The 13,387-nt window shown below is 42.2% G+C and overlaps 1 protein-coding gene across 1 annotated transcript in view; it reads left to right on the top strand.

Annotated features, from left to right (window-relative positions):
* LOC122558324 (mitochondrial inner membrane m-AAA protease component AFG3L1-like) overlaps nucleotides 1-13,387 on the top strand; it is a 57,237-nt gene that overhangs the window by 34,678 nt on the left and 9,172 nt on the right. The window contains exons 14-15 of the mRNA XM_043706768.2: nucleotides 5,090-5,205; nucleotides 6,552-6,752. Of these exons, the coding sequence (XP_043562703.2) occupies nucleotides 5,090-5,205; nucleotides 6,552-6,752 (317 nt within the window). The remainder of the gene's footprint in view (nucleotides 1-5,089; nucleotides 5,206-6,551; nucleotides 6,753-13,387) is intronic.

Genomic DNA, 13,387 nt, shown 5'->3' with positions numbered 1-13,387 from the left:
CTGCTTCACTAGTTACAGGTTTAAGTGAGCTATGTTCTTTGAAAAGAAAGTGAGGTCTGCAGATGCTGGAGATCAGAGCTGAAAATGTGTTGCTGGAAAAGCGCAGTAGGTCAGGCAGCATCCAGGGAACAGGAGAATCGACGTTTCGGGCATAAGCCCTTCTTCAGGAATGACGAAAGTTTGTCCAGCAGGCTAAGATAAACGATGGTCGACGATGCCCTCCACCGCATCTCTTCCACTTCCCGCTCCTCCGCCCTTGAGCCCCGCCCCTCCAACCGCCACCAGGACAGAACCCCACTGGTCCTCACCTACCACCCCACCAATCTCCATGTACAGCGCATCATCCGCCGTCATTTCCGCTACCTCCAAACGGACCCCACCACCAAGGATATATTTCCCTCCCCTCCCCTATCAGCATTCCGTAAAGACCACTCCCGCCGTGACTCCCTCGTCAGATCCACACCCCCCACCAACCCAACCTCCACTCCCGGCACCTTCCCCTGCAACCGCAGGAGGTGCAAGACTTGCGCCCATACCTCCCCCCTCACCTCCCTCCAAGGCCCCAAAGGAAACTTCCATATCCGCCACAGATTCACCTGCACCTCCACACACATCATCTATTGCATCCTCTGCACCCGATGTGGCCTCCTCTATATTGGGGAGACAGGCCGGCTACTTGCGGAGCGTTTCAGAGAACACCTCTGGGACACCCGGACCAACCAACCCACCACCTTGTGGCTCAACATTTCAATTCCCCCTCCCACTCCACCAAGGATATGCAGGTCTTTGGACTCCTCCATCGCCAGACCACAACAAAACGACGGTTGGAGGAAGAGCGCCTCATCTTCCGCCTAGGAACCCTCCAACCACAAGGGATGAACTCGGATTTCACCAGTTTCCTCATTTCCCCTCCCCCCACCTTGTCTCAGTCAAATCCATCGAATTCAGCACTGCCTTCCTAACCTGCAATCTTCTTCCCGACCTCTCCGCCCCCACCCCAGTCTGACCTATCACCCTCACCTTGACCTCTTTCCACCTATCACATTTCCAACGCCCCTCCCCCAAGTCCCTCCTCCCTACCTTTTATCTTAGCCTGCTGGACAAACTTTCCTCATTCCTGAAGAAGGGCTTATGCCCGAAACGTCGATTCTCCTGTTCCCTGGATGCTGCCTGACCTGCTGCGCTTTTCCAGCAACACATTTTCAGCTATGTTCTTTGAAAGGCTGCTAAGAGCCAACACTGCTGGTGAAAACATTCTGTTTATTCCATATTTGTATAACTTTTTGTAAAAATACAAATAGATCTTTTAAATTCTTGATTCTCTGCTGCTCTCAACTCTTTTGGTGCTTGTGAGTAATCAGCCAAACTTAAATCTTTGTAAAAGTAGTCATTTTTTTTTAACCCATAGGAAAAAATGAAGGTAAGAACAAAGTGTGTGCTTTTAGGAAAATTTGAAAACGAACCACAATGATTAGGAAAGCCAGTCTTGCATTTCTTTGTGTCTGTTTCACTTGTACAATGATTGCTGAACAGAAAGTATTTCCTCCAAATAAACTTCCTTAGGTTTGGTAGATTGGCATCGAAATGTACAGTACGGAAATTGTCCAACCAGTCTCTGCAAGTATTTATTCTTCAGACAAGTGTATTCTCATTCATTCAATTTCCCTTTGCTCAGCCTTTAAATATATCTATTGTAGAATGATCACTTAAATTGATCTTTTTTGACATATGCAGAACATTCAATCATGTCAGCAATTAACATTATAATATTGATGGACAAAATGGTTTAGTATCTCCTTAGAGTCTATCAAAGCCAAAGTTCGTTCTTTCTTAATGTTGCAGCTTGGGGATATCAGATGGTGAGAGTTTACATTTGTTATGTTGAGTGTTAAATGCACCTGAACAGATTGCTATCTTTAATACATCTAACATTTGCCTTCCTTAAAGAACTGCAGAATAGCATGTTTCTTTCTTTTGAATCTAATTATGGTTTTAAGTTATTGTTTTCAGAGGTTCTGTTTACTTTCTATCTGCATGATGCAAGTGTTTCCTTTATATTGTAGGTTTGGTGTCCTCAGTGAACAACCTTAATTCAGCTGCAAAATCAGAAATAGAGAGCAATGATTACAATTAGCAATGTGAGAGTTTGTAATACAATGCAATATTATATTCCAGCAATGTCAACAATACTATCTATCTGTCCCAAACCTCTGAATGTGACAAAATGAAACTGGCAAAGGCCATGTACTTCACTATCAGCAATGCCATGGAATGGTGGTTTGCAAGCAAACCTGTTGTAATCAAACAAATTCCTATGATTGTTGTGGTTCTTTTCGCCGAGCTGGGAATTTGTGTTGCAGACGTTTCGTCCCCTGTCTAGGTGACATCCTCAGTGCTTGGGAGCCTCCTGTGAAGCGCTTCTGTGATGTTTCCTCCAGCATTTATAGTGGTTTGTCTCTGCCGCTTCCGGTTGTCAGTTCCAGCTGTCCGCTGCAGTGGTCAGTATATTGGGTCCAGGTCGATGTGCTTATTGATTGAATCTGTGGATAAGTGCCATGCCTCTAGGAATTCCCTGGCTGTTCTCTGTTTGGCTTGTCCTATAATAGTTGTGTTGTCCCAGTCAAACTCATGTTGCTTGTCATCTGCATGTGTGGCTACTAAGGATAGCTGGTCGTGTCGTTTCGTGGCTAGTTGGTGAACACCAATGATACGACCAGCTATCCTTAGTAGCCACACACGCAGACAAGCAACATGAGTTCGACTGGGACAACACAACTATTATAGGACAAGCCAAACAGAGAACAGCCAGGGAATTCCTAGAGGCATGGCACTTATCCACAGATTCTATCAACAAACACATCGACCTGGACCCAATATACCGGTCACTGTAGCGGACAGCTGGAACTGACAACTGGAAGCGGCAGAGACAAACCACTATAAATGCTGGAAGAAACATCACAGAAGCGCTTCACAGGAGGCTCCCAAGCACTGAGGATGTCACCTAGACAGGGGACGAAACATCTGCAACACAAATTCCCAGCTCGGCCATCAGAACTACAACAACGAGCACCCGAGCTACAAATCTTCTCACAAACTTTGAATTCCTATGATTGTTTCCATTTTATTGTGCTTAATGTAACTTTAATTTTGGCTCTCTTCTGAGGCTTAATGAGGAGTTTAGTCCTGGTAATGTTTATATTGTCTCACTGTTTCATGTAATTAAATAGCAGGCACATTGTTTGCAATAATATCTCCCAATTATGTCGTAATGTGGAGGTGCCAGTTTAGGACTAGGGTGGACAAAGTCAGAATCACACAACACCAGAAATGATAAGCTTTTGGAGCACTTCTTTTTCAGATGAAGTGTAAAAGAGAGCATGTTTCTATCCAAGTTCAAAGGTAGCAGCAGATTAAATCTGAGAAGCCAGCGTGTGCAGAAGTACAGCCCTGAACCTCAGTCGATAACAGCCGCAGGAGAATGTCTGTAATAGTAGGTTAAAATTACTTACCTTAAAAATGATGCAGTTAGATGCAAAGTCATGTGACAGTAATCAGTGCATATTCTAATCCAGTGTGCAGGGTAATCCCAATGATGGGATGTTGCAGTCAAGTGCAGGCAGATTTCCCTCTGTGGAAAAGCGTACTGCTCAAACCCAAATCAAGTTAGGTCATATGATAGGCAATGTGCTGTGCAAAGACATCTTTAAATATTTGAATGGAATTTGTATACTGCATTAAAATTATTGAGGAAAGGGATTTTAAGCAGTAAAAGAGATGATATTGGCAGGGTGGAGGATAGGTGCTGATGGGTACTTAGTGTTAGAATTAAGTAAGATAGTTTATGACGTCTGTTGTCCCTTTGTAGTTAGAAAAGTTCTGAATTGTGATTTTTATCCTTTTTATACTTCTGTATATGTGATGAATGTATCATCCTAATTGAACAATTTCAGTCTGTATGTCAACAACTTGTATTTGTATAATTTAATCAAGCAGCCACCTATTCTGTTTACTCTAGCTGTCTCTTAAAACCAAGGCCATCCTCTGATCACATCATTGTATACCATAGCACCCAGAGTGACATAGAGTCATAGAGCTTACAGCATGGAAACATACCCTTCGGTGCAACTCGTCCATATATCCTAAATTAATCTAGTCCCATTTGCCAGCATTAGACCTTATAGCCCTCTAAACCCTTCCTGTTCATATATCCATACAGCTGGTATGTTTGAAATAAATCTGTCTTGAATGTCAGAGATTTGAAACTTGTATAGCCTAAAATTTTATCATTCTGTGATTGATTAAATATCCAGTTCATTCATCATTACACAGTATTTGAAAACTGCAGTAGGGGAGAGGGTACACTAAGCATCTAAGTTGTGACGGTACTATGGCTTTAAGAGGTGTATTTGACCTTTTTTTATAAAAACAAAGAAAGTTTAAGACAGAGATGCTGAGCATCCTGCTCAAAGCCAATAGAGTAAACAGCTTGTGAGGCCTTGGGTGTTTTTTTAAAACTTGAAAGAATAGAAGCAGCCAGGGTGGGGTCAAGCTCCCACAGAACCAGGATTTTCAGTTTTAGCTTTCAGCATTTGCCGGGTTCTTAAAGCTGGATGTGGAAACGTTTATTCCCCTCTGTGTACAGCTAAAAACTGGGGTTCTCTTCCTGCTGCTAGAATTGCATATAAGACAATCTATCTTACTGAGTTTGCCAAGGGTGTATTTATCAGATGTTACTACATTGGAACAGTTAATTCGTAGTAGTTAATATACCTATTATTTTGTTAAGTATTTCGTTAGAGTTACAGTTAAGCTAATTCTTTTATTTTTATTTTGTATTTTAACTGTAGTATAAAAATAAAGTGTGTTTTGCTTAAAGTTGATAGTTTAACCAATTGAATATCATCTAGAATCCAATGCCTTACACTTACCTTTAACTTAAGAAAACATTAGAGTGTGGACTGTCGTCTTAATATATTTTGAGGGGGTTTGGTCTGGTCCATAACAAAACTAAAATTTCCCTGAACAATCTATCCATTTAAAACTGCATCTTTCTTTTGTTGATCGCTTTTTGTTCTTTGTTCCATTTTAGGATTAGAGAAAAAAACACAGGTCTTGCAACCTGATGAGAAGAAGGTTGTTGCTTACCATGAGGCAGGACATGCTGTAGTTGGATGGTTCTTGGAACATGCAGACCCTCTACTTAAAGTAAAAAAAAACACTGATGTTTCTGTTTTGAAGAAAAGTATGAAAAGTATGAGTGAATATTTTGACATCAAGTAGGATATAAGAACTCAGTATCACAGGACAGTCGAGTAATAATTTGTGCGAATGAATGGAAGTTTTCTGTCTTTACACTTTGATTCTTCAATCCTAAAAGTTGTTACTCCCAAATCGGTTGCTTAATGAACATATTAAATGAGAAGCAAAAAACAGAGAACTGCAAATCTGAAACAAAAACAGAAAGTGCTGAAGAAACTCAGCAGGTCTGGCAGCATCTCTGAAGAGAGGTTTTGAAGAAGGGTCTCTGGACCTGAAATGTTGACTGTTTTCTCTCCACAGATGCTACCAGACCAGCTGAGTTTCTTCAGCAGTTTATGTTTTTAAACTAAATGGGAAAGCTCGGTTCTTTCAAAGAAGGTGAAAGAATTTGTTGAACAAGATATTACAAAAACAAATGATGAATTGAGTGGGAATTTAATGGTACTGTTTTTGCTATATGTTTATTAAATATGAACACATGAATTAGGAGCAGGAGTGGGCTATTAAGCCCCTCAAGCCTGCTGTGCTGTTCGTTAAGATTATAGCTAACCTGACAAACTTCAGTCCACATTCTTGCCTACCCCTGAAAAGCTTTTACCCTTTCGGTGAACAAGAATCTGTTTATCTCTGCCTTTAAGCTACTCAGGGACACTGCTTCTATCACCCTTTAAAGAAGAAAGTTCTGAAAGAAAATGTTTCACATAATCTCTGTTTAAGTAGGCTACCTCTTATTTGTAACCAGTGACCTATTTAGTAGAAGCTAAATCGCTATTTTGTATCACAACAACCCAAAAAGAACATAAAAGGGTAGTTTTATGATTTTTCATTTGTAGGAAGAGATTTACCATTATTTTAATGGAAAAACAAAAATGTGTGGACTTGTAAGATTATCAAGGAATAACATCCATTGCAATGTATATTAAAAACCATTAAACAGTTTAATTTCTGAATTATATGATCTTCTCATTTTATCAAATTCAGATTGTGATTGCACCAACCTTATTTCTAATTACCAAGTTAGAAAAATAGAGAACAATTTATTTCATTTATTTTTGATGTTTTTTTTATTGCCAATGAAGTTTTCAAATATATACAGCTCATGTTTTAATTGTGAAGCTAAAGATATGGAAACATTCTAAATGAAAAGCATTTGGAAGTAGATCATTCCTGCCTGTATTGAAAGTTTGTGATCACTCTGTTTGACATAAATTGTAGGTCAGATTTAAAGAAGTATTGTTTTATCTTGAAAATTTTCAATCCTTAAAGATCTAATGCCTAATTTATTTCTTCAGGTCTCTATTATACCTCGTGGGAAAGGTCTTGGCTATGCACAATACTTGCCTAAAGAGCAGTACCTTTACACAAAAGAGCAGCTTTTTGATCGCATGTGCATGATGCTTGGTGGCCGAGTGGCTGAGCAGATATTTTTTGAACGCATCACAACAGGTGCTCAGGACGATCTGAAAAGAATCACACAGAGTGCATATGCCCAGGTAAACCTCCTTTCATACCTCATTATCATCTCAATTGTTTTGATTCCCTGTTTGACCTGTGATTCATTTTGGGGCTTGACAAATAGAGTTTCTTCTGTTTCAAATAAGCCACTTGGAAAAGGAGGGTGCCCTCCTTGTATTTTTATTCCTGGGAGAAGCAAAGTTGTGCATTGTTCATTTACATTACATTCTTTCATCCTAGTGGAATGGGGCCAATTGCAAAATGTTTTGGAGACCTATTATCACTAATAATGCTTTAATATGTGTTTGTTATTTTTGTAACATTATTTTCATCACTGAACTTAGCCATGGTTATAGATGTTAGATGTTACAGTTAAAGAGTATTTTTAATGCAGTGGCATATGCTATTCAACTTGCCTTCCTAAGTGATTGAATTAGTATTTTTTATTCTTCCATGGGATGCGGCTGTCACTTGCAACTATCTTGTCAAACTCCTCCAATTTGCTCATTCTAGGCTCACCTCTGGTGACAAATTCATTGAGCTCATAGCTTTCTTCAGCTCCAAGAAAGTGATCATGCAGCAACCTGCTTTGGCTTTCCCTTTACACCTAAATTAGTCCTTCCTGTCTTCCATTCTCTGCAATTCTTTGAACGTTTGCCTTTTTTCTCATTTCTCCTCTTTGTCTTGCATTCTCTTTCACTGCTCTATACACACATGCCCCTTTTCACACTGATATCTTAATTGCCCGATTGCCCAATATCCTTTCTTGGGTTCTACTATTGCTAATTATTGTAAGAGGTCCTCTTTCTTTAGATACAGTGTCATACTTTTAAAAATAAGGTTCAGCAATTCAGAGATCTTGGTCCTCACTAATACCTCTCCCATTTCATAGAAACAGAGAAAATAGTAGCAAGAGTAGGCCATTTGACCCATTGAGCTCCTCCACGATTCAACATGATAATGGCTGGTCCTTCCTCTCAATGTCATGTTCCTGCTCTCTCCCCATAACCATTGACACTTTATAACCTCTGGAAATCTAACTCCACTTGTCACCACCTTCCACCACAAAACGTATTGATTCAGTCCTAGTCTCTTCTTTTCAGTCTGCTAATTAATTCTTAATCCATGCTAATATATTGCCAACAGTCCCGTGTGCATTGATTTTGCTCATTAAGTTCTTGGGTGGGACTTTATTAAAAGCCTTACTATTTTAAGAAAATCTAAATACACCACATCCACCAGGCATCCCTCATTTATTCTGCTAGTTACATCCAGCAGTATGTTTCTCAAACAGATTTTCACTGTCGTGAATCCATTCTGACTTTGCATAATCCCATTCATATTTTCTAAGTGTCCTGTTATCACAACCTTTATGATAGACTTGAACATATTCCCTATCACTGATGTCAGGATTAATTGATCTGTAATAGACAATAGGTGCAGGAGTAGGCCATTCTGCCCTTCGAGCCTGCACCACCATTCAATATGATCATGGCTGATCATCCTCAATCAGTATCCTGTTCCTGCCTTATCTCAATAACCCTTGATTCCACTATCCTTGAGAGCTCTATCCAACTCTTTCTTAAACGAATCCAGAGACTGGGCCTCCACTGCCTTCTGGGGCAGAGCATTCCACACAGCCACCATTCTCTGGGTGAAGAAGTTTCTCCTCATCTCTGTCCTGAATGGTCTACCCCTTATTTTTAAGCTGTATCCTCTGGTTCGGGACTCACCCATCAGTGGAAACCTGTTTCCTGCCTCCAGAGTATCCAATCCTTTAATAATTTTATACGTCTCAATCAGATCCCCTCTCAGTCTTCTAAACTCAAGGCTATACAAGCCCAGTCGCTCCAATCTTTCAACACAAGATAGTCCCGCCATTCGAGGAATTGACCTCGTGAACCTACGCTGCACTCCCTCAATAGAATGTCTTTCCTCAAGTTTGGAGACCAGACCTGCACACAATACTCCAGGTGTGGTCTCACCAGGGCCCTGTACAGCTGCAGAAGAACCTGTTTACTTCTATTCTCAATCCCTCTTGTTATGAAGGCCAGCATGCTATTAGCCGCCTTCACTGCCTGCTGTACCTGCATACTTGCCTTCATTGACTGGTGTACAAGAACATCCAGATCTCTTTGTACTGCTCCTTTACCTAAATTGACTCCATTTAGGTAGTAATCTGCCTTCCTGCTCTTGCCACCAAAGTGGATAACCATACATTTATTCACATTAAACTGCATCTGCCATGCATCTGTCCACTCACCTAACCTGTCCAGGTCACCCTGTAATCTCCTAACATCCTCCTCACATTTCACCCTGCCACCCAGCTTTGTATCATCAGCAAATTTGCTAATGTTACTATTAATACCATCTTCTATATCATTAATATATATTATAAAAAGCTGCGGTCCCAGCACTGATCCCTGCGGTACCCCACTGGTCACCGCCTGCCATTCCGAAAGGGAGCCGTTTATCACTACTCTTTGTTTCCTGTCAGGCAACCAATTTTCAATCCAAGTCAATACTTTGCCCCCAATACCCTAATTTTGCTCACTAACCTCCTATGTGGGACTTTATCAAAGGCTTTCTGAAAGTCCAGGTACACTACACCCACTGGATCTCCCTTGTCCATCTTCAGAGTTACATCCTCAAAAAATTCCAGAAGATTAGTCAAGCATGATTTCCCCTTCATAAATCCATGCTGACTCTGACCTATCCTGTTACTGCTATCCAGATGTGTTGTAATTTCATCCTTTATAATTGACTCCAGCATCTTTCCCACCACTGAGGTCAGACTAACTGGTCTATAATTTCCTGCTTTCTCTCTCGCTCCTTTCTTAAAAAGTGGTACAACATTAGCCACCCTCCAATCCGCAGGAACTGATCCCGAATCTATCAAACTCTGGAAAATAATCACCAACGCATCCACGATTTCTAGAGCCACCTCCTTCAGTACCCTGGGATGTAGACCATCAGGCCCCGGGGACTTATCAGCCTTCACACCTAACAGTCTCTCCAACACCAAATCCTGGCAAATATAAATTCCCTTAAGTTCAGGTTCTTCAGTCACTGTTACCTCTGGGCGATTGCTTGTGTCTTCCCCAGTGAACACAGATCTGAAGTACCAATTCAATTCTTCTGCCATTTCTTTGTCCCCGTAATATATTCCCCTGATTCTGTCTTCAAGGGCCCAATTTTAGTCTTAACCATTTTTTTCCCTTTCACAAACCTAAAAAAGCTTTTACTATCCTCCTTTATGTTTTTGACCAGTTTACCTTCTTATCTAATTTTTTCTCTGCGTATTTCCTTCTTAGTAATCCTCTGTTGTTCTTTAAAAGCTTCCCAGTCCTCCGTTTTCCCACTCATCTTTGCTATGTTATACTTTTTCTCTTTTGACTTTATATGTTTCTTAACTTCCCTCGTCAGCCACGGCCACCCCTGCCTCCTCATAGGATCTATCTTCCTTTTTGGAATGAACTGATCCTGCATCTTCTGCATTATACTCAGAAATATCTGCCATTGTTCCTCCACTGTCATCCCTGCTAAGGTATTACACCATTAAACTTTGACCAACTCCTCCCTCATAGCTCCATAGTTCCCTTTATTCAACAGAAATATTGTCACTACCGATTGTACCCTCTCCCTTTCAAATTGCAGATTGAAGCTTATTGTATTATGGTCATTACCTCCTAATGGCTCCTTCACTTCGAGGTCCCTGATCAATTCTTGTTCGTTGCACAATACCAGATCCAGAATTGCCTTCTCCCTGGTAGGCTCCAGTACCAGCTATTCTAAGAATCCACCTCAGAGGCACTCCACAAAGTCTCTTTCTCGAGGTCCAATATCATCCTGATTCTCCCAGTCTATCTGCGTGTTGAAATCCCCCATAACAACTGTAGTAACATCTTTGCGACAGGCCAATTTCAGCTCCTTATTCAACTTACACCCTACATCCATACTACTGTTTGGGGGCCTGTAGATAACTCCCAAGAGGGTCTTTCTACCCTTAGAATTTTTCAGCTGTATCCATACTGACTCTACATCCCCTGATTCTAGGTCCCCCGCGCAAGGAACTGAATATCATCCCTTACCAACAGGGCCACCCCACCCCCTCTGCCCGTCAGTCTGTCCTTATGATAGCACGTGTAGCCTTGAATATTCATTTCCCAGGCCCTGTCCACTTGAAGCCACGTCTCAGTTATCCCCACAATATCGTAGCTGCCAATTTCCAAAAGAGCCTCAAGCTCATCCATCTTATTTCTAATACTTCGTGCATTCATATATAGTATTTTTCATTTGTTACTGCCCTCACCCTTCCTATCAACCCCTATTTCACTCAACCTTACGGCATGATCCCGTTTTGAGTTTTCTGCTTCATTGCTACCGTTGTCTTTCTTGACTTCCCTTGTTCTAACTTTTTCCCTTCAATTTCCTTCTTAAACTTCCAGTTTGTCCCCTTCCCCCCCACTATTTAGTTTAAACACAGCTGTGTTGCAGTAGCAAACCTGCCTGCCAGAATGCTGGTCCCCAACCTATTAAGGTGCAAACCGTCTCTTTTGTATAATTTATGCTTACCACAAAACATACCCCAGTGATCCAAGAATTTAAATCCTTGCTTCCTGCATCAGTTTCCCAGCCACAAGTTCAAGTCCATTATCTCCCTGTTTCTGGCCTCACAAGCCCGAGGAACTGGAAGCAAACTGGAGATAACCACCCTGGACATGCTGCTTTTCAGCCTTCTTCCTAGTTCTCCGAAGTCCCGCTGTAGTATGTTCCTCCTCTTCTTCCCGACGTCATTTATGCCGACATGTACCACCACCTCTGGCTCTTCACTCTCGTCCTTGAGGATTTCCTGCACTCTGTCTGTGATGTCCTTAACCCTGGCACGAGGGAGGCAACACACCATCCTTAAATCCCGCCTGTTGCCACAGAAACCCCGTTCAGTTCCTCTCACTATGGAGTCCCCTATCACCACTGCTCTATGCGATGTCTGACTCCTCGCTCTGCCTCCATGCCACCTTTTGATTGACAGACCTGGCCACCTCGTGGACTGGCAGTGTCATCTGTCTGTACTGTTTTCAAAAGATTCAACGTCCCTGACAGGTACTTCCCCGCGGTCTCTTGCACCTGTCTCCTGTCTGCCTTCCTCATCGTCCTCTCTACTGCTCCCTTCTGGTATGGTCGGTGTAATCACCTCGCTGAAGGTCCTGTCCAGAAAGATCTCATTCTCTCGGATGAGCCTAAGGTCCTCGAGTTCTTTCTTCAGTGCTGCGATATGCTCTGTCAGTAGCTGAACGTGCACCCACTTTCCACAAATATACGAGCCAGATACACCAGAGTCGTTGACCTCCCACATCATGCACGTAGCAGACTGAACCAGCTGGGCAGTCATATCTTCACCCTCTTCAACTGTGGCGTAATCACTTCACTCAACCTCCTTGTCGAAGACTCCTGAGCTAAAGACTCTTTCTTCTCTCAACAGGAACTTCCCTGGACTCTCTTTTTGGGGCAAGTCTGTGGACTTTAAAGTTAGATTAGAGGAGGCCCTACTTTGTAGGACCGGGGTCTAGAACACACCCACTCAAATAACATATCCAATTTTTCCTTTTCTTTGTTTAAATATTGAAGTTACATTTGCCACCCTCCAATCTCCCAAGACTATTCCAGATCTGCAAAACTTTGGAAGGTGATAGCCAATGCATCCTCAATTTCCATGGCTACCTCTTGTCATATCCTGGGATATGAGTGATCAGACGTAAAGATATTATCAGCTTTCATTGAATCATAGAGTCATACAGCAAAGAAACAGACCCTTTGGTCTAACCAGTTGATACCGAACGTAATCTCAACTAAACTATTCTCACCTGCCTGGTCCTTGCCCACATCCCTCCTAACCTTTCCTATTCATGTATCTATCAAAATTTCTTTTAAACATTGTAATTGTACCCACATCCACACTTTCTCAGAAAGTTCATTTCACATGCAAACCGTCTCTGTAAAAATATTTGCCCTCTTGTAGTTTTTTAAATCTCTCTCCCCTCACCTCAAAAATATGCCCCCAGGAGATTCAATATGGCAGCAGTCTGAACAGTCTGCTGTGTTGGGCTCTGTGCCATACCCCAAGCAAGGTAGTCTCCTACCCACCCACGCCAAAACCCCATGAAAAAAATCGAGGGAGCGCCGGAACCAATTACTACCATGCTAACAAAGCATGAGCAGGATACCCGGGCATCGGATCAGTGGGTAGAAGTGGTGGAACGGGGGTCACGCCCTCTGAGGCCGTGAAGGAGAGATCTGAGGGGTGTATCCAAGCCTTGGGAGGCCAGGTTCAGGCCCTGCAGGAAGAAGTAGATGACCTCGAAAATCTATGTCGGAGAAATAAAATCTAGGGATCTTGGGCTTACTGGAGCGTGAAGATTTTCTCGAGAGGTGGCTTCCGGAGTTGCTGGGGCTGGAGATTGAGTCGAGCCAGGTGAATGTGGAGCGGGCCCACTGCATGTCAGGGCTGGTGAGCAGGTCAGGGCTGCCCCAGCGCCCCCACCCGGTCCTAGTGCGACTCCAGCGTTACAAGAAAAAGCAATTAGTAATAGAAACAGCCAGAAGACTGGGAGGAGATCCACAAGCTTCGGCCTATTAAGGTTCAAAGATAATGTTTTTTTCATGGCTTTAATGG

Source organism: Chiloscyllium plagiosum, unplaced genomic scaffold, assembly GCF_037043375.1.
Source record: "Chiloscyllium plagiosum isolate Xiang-an unplaced genomic scaffold, Cpla_swu_hap1 HiC_scaffold_17, whole genome shotgun sequence".
Taxonomy (NCBI): domain Eukaryota; kingdom Metazoa; phylum Chordata; class Chondrichthyes; order Orectolobiformes; family Hemiscylliidae; genus Chiloscyllium; species Chiloscyllium plagiosum.
This window is presented reverse-complemented; position numbering and strand designations above follow the sequence as displayed.